Raw genomic sequence first — 19,127 nt, forward strand, 5'->3', positions numbered from 1 at the left:
CTATGGTACTTGGCACGGGGGCCTGAGTGTCAGTGAGTCCTGGGCGAGGTCCAAGTCGTGAGGAAGGTAGAAGCGGAACGCTGGCAGATGACTCATCACTTGCGACGAGAAGGGCTCCAGCGGCGGCGGTGACGCAGTCTCATGCCGGTCGCCTATTATAAGTCATGAACTGGGTGAGCGCGTCGGCCAGCGGGTAGGCGCATCAGGGGCGGCCAGCCAGATGGCGAGACGGACAGCTGTTGCAACTGACTGCAGTGCTGCAGCTCGAGTCGACTAGCTGGAGGCGACCCAGGGAACTGGTCCTAACTCCCTACCGACGAGGATGGACTCGGGGACGGCCGCCGGACTTTCAGCTTCTTGAACTGGTCTCTCTTCTGGTAGCGAGGTGTTTCTATCGACGTAGCCCGGCGCTTCACCGCGCTGCAGGGCTTGTCGTCCGCATTCATGCAGCATCCACCACTAGCTCTTGACGGCGCCTTTGTTCTCGTACGAATCGGCTGTGCAACGACCGCGTGTGCCGGATCGATTTCGTCCAGCCGGCGGAGCTGTTGCTCTCGCCCTTGTTCTTGAAATAGGGCGTGTTCTGCACCATATAATCGTAGATCTGTGACAGCATGAGGCCTTTATCCGGGAATGCATGCGTAATCAGGCCTGCATGTTTTCCAGGCGTTGCGACGCGCTGAATTCTTTTTGAGGATCTCCAGTGGATCCGCCTTCTCATCGCCGTGATATCCGCGCCGCGGAAGCGCCCAAGTGTTGCAGTAGGCTCGAAGCCTGACCCGACATGTGCTAGCAGGTCCATGGCGCGTGTCAGCGATCGGGTCTGCTCTAATCCGAGGTGATCCGCGCAGTAATGCATGGAGCACTGCGGCTACTACCCGTAGACCACGGACAAATTCGCACTATCCGTTTTCCCCAGCATTTCACGACAAAAATTCGAGCACCAGGCAAAGGAAATTTCGCACCGATTGGAGAACCTGTATGTACCCTTCAGAGATCGTACCTCCCGAATGCGAGGAGATTGCTCTACAGCAAGGACACCGCTTCGGAATATCGAGCTTGAAGAACTTAAGCATCAGTTATGTGGATGCAATTCATGATCAGATAGTGGACCTGAGTGTGCGCGCTCCTACCACGGGGCTGATCTTGGAAGAACATGCCATCCTCCGAGATTACTATCAGAAACATCTCCTGCGAGACGCACGACAACCGCGGGGATAAATTTTCCTGTAATAATTCCCGGGCATTTGATTCCAGTTTCTCTGTCCAGATAACAGATTACACGCCAATATTTACTGCTGAATTCTTGGAAGTTGATGTGTTTGGCTTTTCAGAAAGTTCTCAGTAACATTGCGTAACTATACTTTGTGACTGCGTGTTAGTTTTAGCAGCGATGGCAAGCACACGTCTTTCGAAGCAATCCTTTACGTTTTCCCTTCCGTTACATGCACAGGATGTGCGTTTAGAGAGGGTTCCGGGGCATTCCGGCATTACTTCCAATATAATGGCCAGCTATCAATGCGTCTGTTAATTGCCATTTGTTCTACCGAACATTAGTTTGTTATGTCTCGTTTGGAAAAAGGTTTGAAATATTGCGGTCCTTGAGCTATATAAGGCGCTACTTGCAACTGCGGATTTTGAACATTTAACTTTTTGTCGGAATGTGCGGTATTGCAGCACGAGGATACCTGAGACCTCCGTGACGCTCTTGCGTTGCAAAATGCCTCGCCTCAGTCTTCACATATATGTCGTTGTGGATTCACGCCGTAAAATGCTTTTGTTTCATGCGATAATGTGGAAACTATAGACCATTGCACCTTCTCCTGCCGAAACTATGCTCATCAAAGAAGAAATATTCGGAAATTTCTGTTACTCGCTTAGGAATGCCGATTACAATTCCTGTCCCCCTCTACCATGGCCGGGCTAAAGGGGAGAGAGGCGCGCGCCTGTCTCCCCTTTAGCCCGGCCATGCCTCTACTTAACTGCCGCTGTCAAAGGGCATGTCCGAAATCCGGTGCGTGAGTTACTCCATAGCTATATTGCGAGTGGAAGATTTGTTTGTTAGCTCTTTTGCGTCTTGATTGTATGTGGATGTTTTATCTGTATTGTTTATTTTCTTTTGATTAGTTTAATACCAACCCTATACCGTCTCAACCTTTTCTCCAATTTATTTTTGCCAGCACAAATTACTGATTCAAGATATATATTATACATCCTAAGTCGATATCATGTATCCAACTTATGACCCTTCACTGGACCCTGGCCAATCCCCCACTGCGGGTATGTGTCATGTGTACAAAGGCGAGAAGGAGGAAATAAAAAGAAGCGTAATTCTCCCTCGTGAATATGTGTCATGAGTTAAGGAAGAAGAAGGCTTCCCTGTGCCCACTCATCGCTGCCTTTGTAGTTCACGACACTGCGTAGCCAGCGTGTACCTATACGGCTGAGCACAAAGGTTGGTGTGCATTGTCGAGACTTGCTCATTTTCATCTACGCTAAAATTCGTTGCCTCTATTCGAAGGCGACCCAATGACAGCACTGTTCTGACTGAGGTGTATTCTTGCATAGGTGTGTTTCGAAGCGGCCGCTCATCAACGGTATTTGGTTTGGCTTCTGTCAAAAGAGTATGGCAGAGGATACGGAATACCAGAAGTTGACTGTTGAGGACCGATGTCAACACAAGTTCTGGAAGGCTCGTTTGAGTGGATATGAAGATGCAGCAAAGTTATTTCGCGCAGCCACAGACCCTCAAGGTACAGAGTTCCAAAAATTTTTGCCGCTCATCAAGAACTTTGCCACTGACAACAATGTGGTATCGCAGGAGAAAGGCCTGACAGCTGTCCTATCATTCGTCGAAAATGCTCACCTGGCCAATCGTGTAATTTATGATATTCTAACGGGGCTTGTCTCCAACTGCATCGCAGCCCCTAAACAAAAGACACGAGAGCTGGCTCATGAGATCATTTTCATGTATGTCGAATTCGAGAAACAGGAGACAGTTGTTCAGGAGCTTGTGAAAGCCCTTGACAACAAGAACCCGAAGATAGTGTCCGGATGCGTGACCACGCTGAGGGAATGCGTGCATCTATTTGGCGCTCTCGTGATCTCCGTTAAGCCTCTCGTCAAGGCCCTCCCGAAGTTGCTTGAACATCGAAACAAAACTGTGCGGGAAGAGGGTAAAATGTGTACCATTGAACTATTCCGCTGGATTGGTGATGCACTGAAGCCTCTGCTGCAGTCTCTGAAGCCGGTTCAACTGTCTGAGCTTGAGACAGAGTTCGCCAAAGTGGAGAAGGGGACCGCGACCCCCGAGCGTTATATCCGTTCTGAGCAGCTGAAAAAAGCGCAAACAGCTGAAGCTCGCTCAAGTGCAGTGGACGGAGGTGAAGAGGATGAGGAGTGTGGTGGTGACGCTGAAACTCCTGTGGATGCATACGAGCTGTTGGAAGCTGTTGAAATCCTATCCAAGCTTCCCAATGACTTTTACTTGCGATGCGAGGCCAAAAAATGGCAGGAACGAAAAGAGGCGCTCGAGAGCCTGCTGAGCTTGTAAGCAACCCCAAGCTAGAGACTGGCGATTACGCCGATCTCACCAAAGTGCTGAAGAGGATGGTGGCCAAGGACAGCAATGTGGTCATCGTGGTGCTGGCTGCCAAATGCCTGGCTGGGCTGGCCGCTGGCTTGAGGCAGAAGTTTCATGCTTACGCCAATTCGTGTATATCAACATACATTGAGAAGTTTAAGGAGAAGAAACAGAACGTCATCACTGCACTGAGGGAAGCCCTGGACAACGCTTTTCAGGCTACAAATTTGGAAGCCATCCTGGAAGATGTCACGGCAGCTCTATACAACAAAAATCCGCAGATAAAAAGGGAAATAACTCATTTCCTGGTGCGCGTTTTTTCCAAATCGACTCCTGCTGTGCTGAACAAAAGGCTCCTAAATGCACTGGTGACTACACTACTCAAGACGCTGAATGACTCCGACCCAGCCGTCAGAGAAAGTTCGAGTATGGTCTTGGGGACTGCGATGAAAGTGGTTGGGGAGCGCGTTATCATGACTTTCCTAGTAGACGTGGACAATATCAAAATGGAAAGGGTTAAAGAGTTCTGTGAAAAGGCAGAAGTTCTTGCTGCCCCACCTCAAAAGGCCGAAGGCAAGCCTGCAGCAGCAACAGGAGCAGCCTCTCCTGTTGTCACAAAGGCGCCACAACCCGTGGCCTCTCCAGCGCCACCACCCAACCATCCGGACGCAATGTCACCCGATGATGGTCAGCCAATTTTGCCCCCTGAAGAGTCGCCTACAATCCAGAAAGCAACACCACCACGCCCACAGTCTGCAGTGTTTTCATCGGCAGTCACCGTGGAACCCATAGCTGGGCCGAAGGAGGTGGGGGACAGGAGGTCCCGCAGGGGGGATCCTTCTGAAGCTCGTCCGCTGTCGCTAGATGTGACTCTGAGCTCGTGCTTAGAGAACATGATGGAGCAGGCTGCTTCGGCTCCACCCAGCTGCATCAACCTGCAGGAAGTGGACACCGATTTCATTTTGGCTGAACCGGCTATAGAGATGCCCTGCAGAAGACTGGAAAAGAGTACCAGCCTGCCATGCCATCGTGTTCGCGAGCTTTCCCGTGATGCACATTTCCTGGGCCCCCTCATTTACCAGCTGGAATCAGTGGAGATACCCCTTATTCTCGAAGGCCTGACTAAGCTGAATGGCCTGTTGGACAAAGATATGGGCTCGGTGCTCCTTGACTCTGCCGACATGCTTGTGAGCGTGCTGGCTGCGCAGTACGCACTATTGCACTGCAAACACGTCACCGATGACCGAGTTGCAAATGCAGAAGTGGTCAACGTGTATAGGCAAATTGCCGCTTCGCTTTTCAAGATGTTTGATGGCCGTCCATTGGGGCGACAGGTGAGCAGAGACATCTTGCAGGAACTGCTTTCTCAGTTGCTGAGGGTGGCTACAGACAAGCGCGTCATCGAGCTCCGCCAGGGACCTGAGATGCAGCGCTCCGTTAACGACCTCCTTGCGCAAATCATTCGCAAAGGAAACTACACCCGCGTACTCGGCGCATTGATAAGGCACATGCACGACTGCCTGGGCAACATGAGTATCCAGATGCCCGAAAAGCACATCGAGATAGTCCTCAAGTGTCTGTGGAAGATGATATCCTCGCTGGAAAGCTGCGCAGATGAACTGAGCCTGGACATGGTCCTCCTCGATCTGCATTTGTTCCTGAAGGCTTACCCAGGTTCCTTCTGGTTGAAGCGGGCCTCGAACACACCCCTGCGGACAATGCGCACCATCGTCTACAAGCTGGCTACTATGAAGGGTCATAAGTTGCTGGAGTATGCTGAAATGGTCCCAGGACACGAGGAGTCCTCCCTTATTAGTACGATAATCGAGATGCTCATGATGCATGCGCGAAAAAGTGCTGACATCTATGTCATCAAGGGTACCACTGGTGAATCTCTAAATAACAGCGACGACCAGCGCGCGCAGAAGGCAGTCGAGCAACAGTTCAAGAATATTGTGCATATGCTAGCCACCGAGGACAAATTTGACGAGAACATTCAAGTGCTCCACCAGCTGAGCAAGCAAAACCCAAGCGTGAAGATGGACCCACTTATGGGCAACACTCCGGCCCACCTTCGAAACTCGATCAGGACCCGGCTGAATGAGCTGGACAGGATGCAGCCTCCAGGCTCCAATGAAGCCCACGTTTTTCCCCTGCGCATGAATGAGTCCAATGCCGACAGCTCCTATAGCGGAAACCCGCCTAAAGGGGACTCTCTGAAACTGCCACAAGGCTCGATACACTGGAGTCAGGCAGAGTGGGCAGCGTATCTCAACGCCGCCTTGGAGAAGACCGGAATAAAAAGGTACTACAAAATTGACGACTACACCCCCTTGCAGCAGCAGAACAAACCGAATCTGTTTAATGAGCCCATGGAAGTACATCAGGCAAGGTACGCACAGATGGTGCAACGGTCCGAAGAACTGATGAAAACAGGACTACAGCTGATTGCCGAGTTAAGGAGCAATATTAAAAACCCCGAAGACTCCAACTGATGAGAAAGCCACCGGCATGAGTGCTTGCTCCACAGTGATCAGCTGTCTGCTGCACCTTTTGCTGCAAATTGACGAATTGTGTAAACAATAAAAGGGAGCATAATTGGCTACATCTCGCAGGTGTCTTAATTTAAATTTAGGTTTAACGCGATAGCGGTTAAGGTCCATTTCACAGAGAATCCGGCGTGGCCGCCGGCGTTCGTGTACGTTGTGAGCGAAAAATCCCGTGTATGGATTTGGCAAGAAGTTGCTTGCAGGTCACATGGCCGCGCACTGTCTGCACTGTCTGTACTTAGTGTCATTGCCTGACATTGTTTGGCAGGGGCTGAAAACTCTGGTTTTTCCTTCATATGGGAGGGTGATATTAGGATCAACCTGCCAATACCCTTGCATTCACGTTACGCATAGGCCACACAGGCACGCTTTTACGGCTTCATCACGTGACTGGCGCATTCGTGCGCCATGATTGTGCTGATTTGAACCTGGCCTTCAGTGAATGAAATCAGCTGTGGCCTTGGCTTCTTGACCGCATTGCCGCGGCAGGCCGATATGACTGCGATGATTTTTTTCGTCCACTTCAGGGAGTCGGCGAACGAGACGGTGCAAGTCGCCGCGACCTCACCGCGCTGGCTGCAACTATTAACAAAATATCAGCCTACCTCTGAGACTGGGCTTTCGAATAAAGGCCACAGCCAATTTATTTCAGTAAAACTACGATTGAGAGCCCCAAAATAGCGGCGCACAAATGGGTTAGTCACGTGATTCTTTTTTTTTGGGGGGGGGGGGGAATTCGCGGGCTTTCTTAGAGCCTGGAAAAAAGATACACTTGAGGTTTTCTTTATCGGAAATAAATGGAATGTAGGTTTCAGAATGTGCTCTCCAGGTCTGCAAATAACATTCATTCTCTAAAGGCAATACTTATTAAATTAGAAAAATTATCTTAATTACTCTTTAGTTAATTTTGAAAATAAAATACATGTGGTGCGCAAATGGCTGGCAGCTGCATACAAGTGGCTATCCTAGCCTATCTCAAAGATGTTTTTCTTTAACCTTTGGCTGAAATTAGCCTGCACACCCGGTATATACAGCCTGACATACTCGATAGGGACAGACATTCTTTTTTCTTTTTTTGACCGTGGGATAATACCTTTTTCAGATTTATATTGCAAGAGCCAGACAGGTCAGCAAAAACGCATGACAGCCGCGAAACAAACAAATACACGCTTGTACACGCCGCACGGGCGCACGTAAATCGCTGCTGGCTGGCACATGATGCGAATACGCATCCACAATGACTAGGGTTCACCGCTGCGCCGCAAGGTGGCCAGTCAGCTCGATCTCGAAGCCAATAAAAGGGATATGTACAGCGTACGATAGCACGATAGTACCGAAGTTTCTGCGTGCCGCTGGCGAGACATGGCGGCGACGCACAATATGCGTATACCACAAAGGGAGAGCTATGTAGTCATTGTACTTAAAGCTGCTCTATGGTACTTGGCACGGGGGCCTGAGTGTCAGTGAGTCCTGGGCGAGGTCCAAGTCGTGAGGAAGGTAGAAGCGGAACGCTGGCAGATGACTCATCACTTGCGACGAGAAGGGCTCCAGCGGCGGCGGTGACGCAGTCTCATGCCGGTCGCCTATTATAAGTCATGAACTGGGTGAGCGCGTCGGCCAGCGGGTAGGCGCATCAGGGGCGGCCAGCCAGATGGCGAGACGGACAGCTGTTGCAACTGACTGCAGTGCTGCAGCTCGAGTCGACTAGCTGGAGGCGACCCAGGGAACTGGTCCTAACTCCCTACCGACGAGGATGGACTCGGGGACGGCCGCCGGGCTTTCAGCTTCTTGAACTGGTCTCTCTTCTGGTAGCGAGGTGTTTCTATCGACGTAGCCCGGCGCTTCACCGCGCTGCAGGGCTTGTCGTCCGCATTCATGCAGCATCCACCACTAGCTCTTGACGGCGCCTGTGTTCTCGTACGAATCGGCTGTGCAACGACCGCGTGTGCCGGATCGATTTCGTCCAGCCGGCGGAGCTGTTGCTCTCGCCCTTGTTCTTGAAATAGGGCGTGTTCTGCACCATATAATCGTAGATCTGTGACAGCATGAGGCCTTTATCCGGGAATGCATGCGTAATCAGGCCTGCATGTTTTCCAGGCGTTGCGACGCGCTGAATTCTTTTTGAGGATCTCCAGTGGATCCGCCTTCTCATCGCCGTGATATCCGCGCTGCGGAAGCGCCCAAGTGTTGCAGTAGGCTCGAAGCCTGACCCGACATGTGCTAGCAGGTCCATGGCGCGTGTCAGCGATCGGGTCTGCTCTAATCCGAGGTGATCCGCGCAGTAATGCATGGAGCACTGCGGCTACTACCCGTAGACCACGGACAAATTCGCACTATCCGTTTTCCCCAGCATTTCACGACAAAAATCCGAGCACCAGGCAAAGGAAATTTCGCACCGATTGGAGAACCTGTATGTACCCTTCAGAGATTGTACCTCCCGAATGCGAGGAGATTGCTCTACAGCAAGGACACCGCTTCGGAATATCGAGCTTGAAGAACTTAAGCATCAGTTATGTGGACGCAATTCATGATCAGATAGTGGACCTGAGTGTGCGCGCTCCTACCACGAGGCTGATCTTGGAAGAACATGCCATCCTCCGAGTTTACTATCAGAAACATCTCCTGCGAGACGCACGACAACCACGGGGATAAATTTTCCTGTAATAATTCCCGGGCATTTGATTCCAGTTTCTCTGTCCAGATAACAGATTACACGCCAATATTTACTGCTGAATTCTTGGAAGTTGATGTGTTTGGCTTTTCAGAAAGTTCTCAGTAACATTACGTAACTATACTTTGTGACTGCGTGTTAGTTTTAGCAGCGATGGCAAGCACACGTCTTTCGAAGCAATCCTTTACGTTTTCCCTTCCGTTACATGCACAGGATGTGCGTTTAGAGAGGGTTCCGGGGCATTCCGGCATTACTTCCAATATAATGGCCAGCTATCAATGCGTCTGTTAATTGCCACTTGTTCTACCGAACATTAGTTTGTTATGTCTCGTTTGGAAAAAGGTTTGAAATATTGCAGTCCTTGAGCTATATAAGGCGCTACTTGCAACTGCGGATTTTGAACATTTAACTTTTTGTCGGAATGTGCGGTATTGCAGCACGAGGATACCTGAGACCTCCGTGACGCTCTTGCGTTGCAAAATGCCTCGCCTCAGTCTTCACATATATGTCGTTGTGGATTCACGCCGTAAAATGCTTTTGTTTCATGCGATAATGTGGAAACTATAGACCATTGCACCTTCTCCTGCCGAAACTATGCTCATCAAAGAAGAAATATTCGGAAATTTCTGTTACTCGCTTAGGAATGCCGTTTACAATTCCTGTCCCCCTCTACCATGGCCGGGCTAAAGGGGAGAGAGGCGCGCGCCTGTCTCCCCTTTAGCCCGGCCATGCCTCTACTTAACTGCCACTGTCAAAGGGCATGTCCGAAATCCGGTGCGTGAGTTACTCCATAGCTATATTGCGAGTGGAAGATTTGTTTGTTAGCTCTTTTGCGTCTTGATTGTATGTGGATGTTTTATCTGTATTGTTTATTTTCTTTTGATTAGTTTAATACCAACCCTATACCGTCTCAACCTTTTCTCCAATTTATTTTTGCCAGCACAAATTACTGATTCAAGATATATATTATACATCCTAAGTCGATATCATGTATCCAACTTATGACCCTTCACTGGACCCTGGCCAATCCCCCACTGCGGGTATGTGTCATGTGTACAAAGGCGAGAAGGAGGAAATAAAAAGAAGCGTAATTCTCCCTCGTGAATATGTGTCATGAGTTAAGGAAGAAGAAGGCTTCCCTGTGCCCACTCATCGCTGCCTTCGTAGTTCACGACACTGCGTAGCCAGCGTGTACCTATACGGCTGAGCACAAAGGTTGGTGTGCATTGTCGAGACTTGCTCATTTTCATCTACGCTAAAATTCGTTGCCTCTATTCGAAGGCGACCCAATGACAGCACTGTTCTGACTGAGGTGTATTCTTGCATAGGTGTGTTTCGAAGCGGCCGCTCATCAACGGTATTTGGTTTGGCTTCTGTCAAAAGAGTATGGCAGAGGATACGGAATACCAGAAGTTGACTGTTGAGGACCGATGTCAACACAAGTTCTGGAAGGCTCGTTTGAGTGGATATGAAGATGCAGCAAAGTTATTTCGCGCAGCCACAGACCCTCAAGGTACAGAGTTCCAAAAATTTTTGCCGCTCATCAAGAACTTTGCCACTGACAACAATGTGGTATCGCAGGAGAAAGGCCTGACAGCTGTCCTATCATTCGTCGAAAATGCTCACCTGGCCAATCGTGTAATTTATGATATTCTAACGGGGCTTGTCTCCAACTGCATCGCAGCCCCTAAACAAAAGAAACGAGAGCTGGCTCATGAGATCATTTTCATGTATGTCGAATTCGAGAAACAGGAGACAGTTGTTCAGGAGCTTGTGAAAGCCCTTGACAACAAGAACCCGAAGATAGTGTCCGGATGCGTGACCACGCTGAGGGAATGCCTGCATCTATTTGGCGCTCGCGTGATATCCGTTAAGCCTCTCGTCAAGGCCCTCCCGAAGTTGCTTGAACATCGAAACAAAACTGTGCGGGAAGAGGGTAAAATGTGTACCATTGAACTATTCCGCTGGATTGGTGATGCACTGAAGCCTCTGCTGCAGTCTCTGAAGCCGGTTCAACTGTCTGAGCTTGAGACAGAGTTCGCCAAAGTGGAGAAGGGGACCGCGACCCCCGAGCGTTATATCCGTTCTGAGCAGCTGAAAAAAGCGCAAACAGCTGAAGCTGGCTCAAGTGCAGTGGACGGCGGTGAAGAGGATGAGGAGTGTGGTGGTGACGCTGAAACTCCTGTGGATGCATACGAGCTGTTGGAAGCTGTTGAAATCCTATCCAAGCTTCCCAATGACTTTTACTTGCGATGCGAGGCCAAAAAATGGCAGGAACGAAAAGAGGCGCTCGAGAACCTGCTTGAGCTTGTAAGCAACCCCAAGCTAGAGACTGGCGATTACGCCGATCTCATCAAAGTGCTGAAGAGGATGGTGGCCAAGGACAGCAATGTGGTCATCGTGGTGCTGGCTGCCAAATGCCTGGCTGGGCTGGCCGCTGGCTTGAGGCAGAAGTTTCATGCTTACGCCAATTCGTGTATATCAACATACATTGAGAAGTTTAAGGAGAAGAAACAGAACGTCATCACCGCACTGAGGGAAGCCCTGGACAACGCTTTTCAGGCTACAAATTTGGAAGCCATCCTGGAAGATGTCACGGCAGTTCTATACAACAAAAATCCGCAGATAAAAAGGGAAATAACTAATTTCCTGATGCGCGTTTTTTCCAAATCGACTCCTGCTATGCTGAACAAAAGGCTCCTAAATGCACTGGTGACTACACTACTCAAGACGCTTAATGACTCCGACCCAGCCGTCAGAGAAAGTTCGAGTATGGCCTTGGGGACTGCGATGAAAGTGGTTGGGGAGCGCGTTATCATGCCTTTCCTAGTAGACGTGGACAATATCAAAATGGAAAAGGTTAAAGCGTGCTGTGAAAAGGCAGAAGTTCTTGCTGCCCCACCTCAGAAGGCCGAAGGCAAGCCTGCAGCAGCAACAGGAGCAGCCTCTCCTGTTGTCACAAAGGCGCCACAACCCGTGGCCTCTCCAGCGCCACCACCCAACCATCCGGACGCAATGTCACCGGATGAAGATCAGCCAATTTTGCCCCCTGAAGAGTCGCCTACAATCCAGAAAGCAACACCACCACGCCCACAGTCTGCAGTGTTTTCATCGGCAATCACCGTGGAACCCATAGCTGGGCCGAAGGAGGTGGGTGACAGGAGGTCCCGCAGGAGGGATCCCTCTGAAGCTCGTCCGCTGTCGCTAGATGTGACTCTGAGCTCGTGCTTAGAGAACATGATGGAGCAGGCTGCTTCGGCTCCACCCAGGTGCATCAACCTGCAGGAAGTGGACACCGATTTCATTTTGGCTGAACCGGCTATAGAGATGCCCTGCAGAAGACTGGAAAAGAGTACCAGCCTGCCATGCCATCGTGTTCGCGAGCTTTCCCGTGATGCACATTTCCTGGGCCCCCTCATTTACCAGCTGGCATCAGTGGAGATACCCCTTATGCTCGAAGGCCTGACTAAGCTGAATGGCCTGTTGGACAAAGATATGGGCTCGGTGCTCCTTGACTCTGCCGACAAGCTAGTGAGCGTGCTGGCTGCGCAGTACGCACTATTGCACTGCAAACACGTCACCGACGACCGAGTTGCAAATGCAGAAGTGGTCAACGTGTATAGGCAAATTGCCGCTTCGCTTTTCAAGATGTTTGATGGCCGTCCATTGGGGCGACAGGTGAGCAGAGACATCTTGCAGGAACTGCTTTCTCAGTTGCTGAGGGTGGCTAAAGACAAGCGCGTCATCGAGCTCCGCCAGGGACCTGAGATGCAGCGCTCCGTTAACGACCTCCTTGCGCAAATCATTCGCAAAGGAAACTACACCCGCGTACTCGGCGCATTGATAAGGCCCATGCACGACTGCCTGGGCAACATGAGTATCCAGATGCCCGAAAAGCACATCGAGATAGTCCTCAAGTGTCTGTGGAAGATGATATCCTCGCTGGAAAGCTGCGCAGATGAACTGAGCCTGGACATGGTCCTCCTCGATCTGCATTTGTTCCTGAAGGCTTACTAGGGTTCCTTCTGGGAGAAGCGGGCCTCGAACACACCCCTGCGGACAATGCGAACCATCGTCTACAAGCTGGCTACACTGAAGGGTCATAAGTTGCTGGAGTATACTGAAATGGTCCCTGGACACGAGGAGTCGTCCCTTATTAGTACGATAATCGAGATGCTCATGATGCATGCGCGAAAAAGTGCTGACATCTATGTCATCAAGGGTACCACTGGTGAATCTCTAAATAAGAGCGACGACCAGCGCGCGCAGAAGGCAGTCGAGCAACAGTTCAAGAATATTGTGTATATGCTAGCCACCGAGGACAAATTTGACGAGAACATTAATGTGCTCCACCAGCTGAGCAAGCAAAACCCAAGCGTGAAGATGGACCCACTTATGGGCAACACTCCGGCCCACCTTCGAAACTCGATCAGGACCCGGCTGAATGAGCTGGACAGGATGCAGCCTCCAGGCTCCAATGAAGCCCACGTTTTTCCCCTGCGCATGAATGGGTCCAATGCCGACAGCTCCTATAGCGGAAACCCGCCTAAAGGGGAGTCTCTGAAACTGCCACAAGGCTCGATACACTGGAGTCAGGCAGAGTGGGCAGCGTATCTCAACGCCGCCTTGGAGAAGACCGGAATAAAAAGGTACTACAAAATTGACGACTACACCCCCTTGCAGCAGCAGAACAAACCGAATCTGTTTAATGAGCCCATGGAAGTACATCAGGCAAGGTACGCACAGATGGTGCAACGGTCCGAAGAACTGATGAAAACAGGACTACAGCTGATTGCCGAGTTAAGGAGCAATATTAAAAACCCCGAAGACTCCAACTGGTGAGAAAGCCACCGGCATGAGTGCTTGCTCCAGTGACCAGCTGTCTCCTGCACCTCATGCTGCAAATTGACGAATTGTGTAAACAATAAAGGGGAGCATAATTGGCGACATCTTGCAGGTGTCCTAATTTAAATTTAGGTTTAACGCGATAGCGGTAAAGGTCCATTTCACAGAAAATCCGGCGTGGACGCCGGCGTTCGTGTACGTTGTGAGCGAAAAATCCCGTGTATGGATTTGGCAGGAAGTTGCTTGCAGGCCACATGGCCGCGCACTGTTTGTACATAACGTCATTGCCCGACATTGTTTGGCAGGGGCTGAAAACTCGGGTTTTTCCTTCATATGGGAGGGTGATAATTAGGATCAACCTGCCGATACCCTTGCATTCACGTTACCCATAGGCCACACAGGCACGCTTTTACGGCTTCATCACGTGACTGGCGCATTCGTGCGCCATGATTGTGCTGCTTTGAACCTGGCCTTCAGTGAATGAAATCAGCTGTGGCCTTGGCTTCTTGACCGCATTGCCGCGGCAGGCCGATATGACTGCGATGGGTTTTTTCGTCCACTTCAGGGAGTCGGCGAACGTGACGTGCGCAAGTCGCCGCGAGCTCACCGCGCTGGCTGCAACCATTGCCAAAATATCAGCCTACCTCTGAGACTGGGATTTCGAGCAAAGGCCACAGCCAATTTATTTCATTAAAACTACGATTGAGAGCACCGAAATCGCGGCGCACGAATGGGTTAGTCACGTGATTCTTTTTTTTTTTTTTAATTTTGCGTGCTTTCTTAGAGCCTGGAAAAAAGATACACGTGAGGTTTTATTTATCGGAAATAAATAGAATGTAGGTTTCAGAATGTACTCTCCAAGTCTGCAAATAACATTCTTTCTCTAAAGGCAATACTTATTAAATTAGAAAAATTATCTTAATTACTCTTTAGTTAATTTTGGAAAAAAAATACATCTGGTGCGCAAATGGCTGGCAGTTGCATATACGTGGCTATCCTAGCCAATCTCAGATATTTTTTTCTTTAACCTTTGGCTGAAATTAGCCTGCACACCCGGTATATACAGCCTGACATACTCGATAGGGACAGACATTCTTTTTTCTTTTTTTGACCGTGGGATAATACCTTTTTCAGATTTATATTGCAAGAGCCAGACAGGTCAGCAAAAACGCATGACAGCCGCGAAACAAACAAATACACGCTTGTACACCCCGCACGGGCGCACGTAAATCGCTGCTGGCTGGCACATGATGCGAATACGCATCCACAATGACTGGGGTTCACCGCTGCGCCGCAAGGTGGCCAGTAAGCTCGATCTCGAAGCCAATAAAAGGGATATGTACAGCGTACGATAGCACGATAGTACCGAGGTTTCTGCGTGCCGCTGGCGAGACATGGCGGCGACGCACAATATGCGTATACCACAAAGGGAGAGCTATGTAGTCATTGTACTTAAAGCTGCTCTATGGTACTTGGCACGGGGGCCTGAGTGTCAGTGAGTCCTGGGCGAGGTCCAAGTCGTGAGGAAGGTAGAAGCGGAACGCTGGCAGATGACTCATCACTTGCGACGAGAAGGGCTCCAGCGGCGGCGGTGACGCAGTCTCATGCCGGTCGCCTATTATAAGTCATGAACTGGGTGAGCGCGTCGGCCAGCGGGTAGGCGCATCAGGGGCGGCCAGCCAGATGGCGAGACGGACAGCTGTTGCAACTGACTGCAGTGCTGCAGCTCGAGTCGACTAGCTGGAGACGATCCAGGGAACTGGTCCTAACTCCCTACCGACGAGGATGGACTCGGGGACGGCCGCCGGGCTTTCAGCTTCTTGAACTGGTCTCTCTTCTGGTAGCGAGGTGTTTCTATCGACGTAGCCCGGCGCTTCACCGCGCTGCAGGGCTTGTCGTCCGCATTCATGCAGCATCCACCACTAGCTCTTGACGGCGCCTTTGTTCTCGTACGAATCGGCTGTGCAACGACCGCGTGTGCCGGATCGATTTCGTCCAGCCGGCGGAGCTGTTGCTCTCGCCCTTGTTCTTGAAATAGGGCGTGTTCTGCACCATATAATCGTAGATCTGTGACAGCATGAGGCCTTTATCCGGGAATGCATGCGTAATCAGGCCTGCATGTTTTCCAGGCGTTGCGACGCGCTGAATTCTTTTTGAGGATCTCCAGTGGATCCGCCTTCTCATCGCCGTGATATCCGCGCCGCGGAAGCGCCCAAGTGTTGCAGTAGGCTCGAAGCCTGACCCGACATGTGCTAGCAGGTCCATGGCGCGTGTCAGCGATCGGGTCTGCTCTAATCCGAGGTGATCCGCGCAGTAATGCATGGAGCACTGCGGCTACTACCCGTAGACCACGGACAAATTCGCACTATCCGTTTTCCCCAGCATTTCACAACAAAAATCCGAGCACCAGGCAAAGGAAATTTCGCACCGATTGGAGAACCTGTATGTACCCTTCAGAGATCGTACCTCCCGAATGCGAGGAGATTGCTCTACAGCAAGGACACTGCTTCGGAATATCGAACTTGAAGAACTTAAGCATCAGTTATATGGACTCAGTTCATGATCAGATGGTGGACCTGAGTGTGCGCGCTCCTGCCACGAGGCTGACCTTGAAAAAACATGCCCTCCACCGCTATCAGAAACATATTTCATGCGAGACGCGCGACAACCGCAGTTATCAATTTTCCTGCACTAATTCTCACTCGATTCCAGTTTTTCTTCCCAGATAACAGATTACATGCCAATATTTACCGCTGAATTCTTGGAAGTTTATATGTGTGGCCCTTCAGAAAGTTCCAAGTAACATTACGTAATCATACTTTGTGACTTACCTGTTAGTTTTAGCAGCGATGGAAAGGACACGTCTTTCGAAGCAATCCTTTACGTTTTTACTTCCCTTGCATGTACAAGATGTACGTTTGCAGAGGGTTCCGGCATTGCTTCCAATATAATGGCCGATTTCTTAGCGAATTCAGCTATCAATGCACCTGTTAATAGACCTCACCTGGCCCACGTCACGAATGACGTATCGGAGGAGGAGCGAAGGGGGCGGCCGCCACGTGGTTTGGCCTGGTGGGCAAAACATTAGGCTGCTGATGGCGTGGTGCGGAGTGTTTGGTCTTGTCTGGTGAAACTCGCTGTGTTTTCCTCAATGCCGTCAAGCTGTCGTTTGATGTGATGTGATATTCGATCGAAGATGACCAACAGATGTGTTTCTTACGTTCTAGAAGCGGCCGAAATGCATTTTTCCGCTGTGCGAAGAGCGAAGCTACAAACGTCATCCGCTGATAGGCCTCGATATTGTTCTTGACGGTGAGCACATTTTTCTTGTATACTCATGCGTTCACGCATTTCTGGGAGAACGATTATGCACTTATTAGTTGGATTTGTTGCCCTTCCGATGTGAATTGTACTGAATGGTGACCGATATCGCACTCTAAAAGGCCCGGACGGCATGCGATCAATGACAGCGCTTTGAGATATTCTTTCTGCTCATTGAATTTACTCCAGTTCAGCTAGCCATTTTGATGGAGCTAGGTCTCTCACAAGACGGCTTCCATTGCAAGGTTATGCCCATGGTCACGCCAGCGGCATGATCGCTCAAGTACAGCCGCATCCCTAGACGGAATCGAAGGCTGTCGTGTCCCAATCAAAAAGGAGTTTTACTCGAATCATTTAAGTGCACATATGAATATTTGTACGCCTTGCATGAATACTGTGTGGTACGAAACGCGCTTTGTTACTTTCCATACCACGGCACCCATTCGCGTGGTATTGCTAGCAGCGGGGAAAGTTCACGGTTCCTCGTAACACAGCTTAGAGGATTGTGACTGCACGACAAGGCGGAAATAATTTTTTCCCGCACACTCACCGACTGTAAAGTATCAATAATATATTTTGTTTGTCTGGCCAAACATAACACAAACTAAAAATTCTGTACTTGAGATGGAAATCACCCAACCAAGCACGAATCATCTCGCGCGTGCGCTACTATTTTCGCTTACAACTGTCCACGCTTCGTGGAGCCCAGCAGTCGGTTTTGTGAAGGAAAGGTTAAAAAAAAAAAAAAAACCCGCTGCCTGTAATAGGCCTGCATTGACCCCTTTTCCAAAGTGCTTAAGTCATTGGCGTTTTAAGCATTTGGTAGGATGCGAGAGTTGGACTGTGAAAAAGGCTGACCGCCGAAGAATTGACGCGTTTGAATTGTGGTGCTGGCGAAGACTCTTGAGAGTTCCTTGGACTGCCAGAAGATCAAATCAGTCGATATTGTCGACCATAAACCCTGACTGCTCATTGGAGGGTCAAATTCTAAAGTTAAAACTCAGCTACTTTGGTCATCTGATGAGAAGAGAGGAGTCGCTGGAGAAAGATTTGATGTTGGGAAAGGTTGACGGTCGCCGGAGAAGGGGTAGGCAGCGAACGCGATGGTTAGATGGCATCCTCGAGGCACTGCAGATGAAGTTATGTGATGTTAGGAAGATAGTGAGAGACCGGAAAGCGTGGCGTGAAATGGTCCATAGGGTCACGAAGAGTCGGACACGACTGAACGACTGAACTGAACTGAACTGAACTGAGGACTTCAGGTCGTCCGCAAAGAGCCACGCCAGTTCATGGAGAAGAAAAATAATTGCATGCTTGCCGAGACTATACCTTTTTCAAAATGAGAATTGCTAATGGGTACGCATGGCAAGGAGTGATGCATACTGTGCCGGATCTGCATATGGCTAAAGCACAATTTGAGGCTAAAACGGCACAGCAATGGGCAGCTTCCCGCTGCTTCTTGTAGCCGGGAGACCCGGCTGGAAAGGACGCTTTTGCCCACCAAGCCGGTTTTCCCTGCGGCGCGTCCCCTTCGTCACGTGTCTCACTGACGTCACATTGTTTGCAAACAGGGAGAGGTCTATTAATTGCTAGTTGCTCTACCGAACTATATTTTGCTATGTCTCGTTTTGAAAGGTTTGAAATACTGCAGTAAGGCGCTCCTTGCAACTGCGGACTTTGAACATTTAAATTTTTTGTCGGAATGTGCGATATTGCAGCACGAGGATACCTGAGACCTCCGTGACGCTCTTGCGTTGCCAAATTCCTCGCCTCAGTCTTCACGTATACGTCGTTGTGGATTCACGCCGTGAAATGCTTTTGCTTCAGGCGATAACGTGGAAACTATAGACAATTACACCTTCTCCTGCCGCAACTATGCTCATCAGAAAAGAAATTATTTGGAAATTTCTCTTACTCGCTTAGGACTGCCGTTTACAATTCCTGTCTCTACTTTGGTATCACTGTCAAAGGGCATGCCCGAAATCTGGTGCGTGAGTTAACTCCATAGCTATAAAAAATTATAGAGGGCACTTTGTACCACCAAAGTGCGATGAGGCGAAAACCATTATAGCGCGGTGGATAGTAGCCCTCCACTACGGCACCTCTATCTCCCTCTCTTCTTTCACTCCCATCTTCCTACCTTCCTTTAATGCGTGGT

The 19,127-nt window shown here is 49.9% G+C and overlaps 1 protein-coding gene and 4 pseudogenes across 1 annotated transcript; 2 read left to right on the forward strand and 3 right to left on the reverse strand.

Moving 5' to 3' along the window:
• LOC146204904 (forkhead box protein O-like) lies at positions 1-2,467 on the reverse strand (annotated as a pseudogene).
• Positions 2,468-2,626: 159 nt separating this feature from the next.
• LOC146204905 (uncharacterized) lies at positions 2,627-6,078 on the forward strand. Its single transcript, XM_084605444.1, is given in 2 exon segments — positions 2,627-3,539; positions 3,542-6,078. Coding segments are annotated over 2 exon segments (3,450 nt in total).
• Positions 6,079-7,563: 1,485 nt separating this feature from the next.
• On the reverse strand, positions 7,564-8,365 carry LOC146204906 (forkhead box protein O-like; annotated as a pseudogene).
• Positions 8,366-10,189: 1,824 nt separating this feature from the next.
• On the forward strand, positions 10,190-13,645 carry LOC146204907 (uncharacterized; annotated as a pseudogene).
• A 1,466-nt stretch (positions 13,646-15,111) lies between these two features.
• Positions 15,112-17,208, reverse strand: LOC146204908 (forkhead box protein O-like; annotated as a pseudogene).
• Between the last annotated feature and the right edge of the window lie 1,919 nt (positions 17,209-19,127).

Source organism: Amblyomma maculatum, chromosome 1 (genome assembly GCF_055883805.1).
Source record: "Amblyomma maculatum isolate TAMU_Amacu chromosome 1, ASM5588380v1, whole genome shotgun sequence".
Classification (NCBI taxonomy): domain Eukaryota; kingdom Metazoa; phylum Arthropoda; class Arachnida; order Ixodida; family Ixodidae; genus Amblyomma; species Amblyomma maculatum.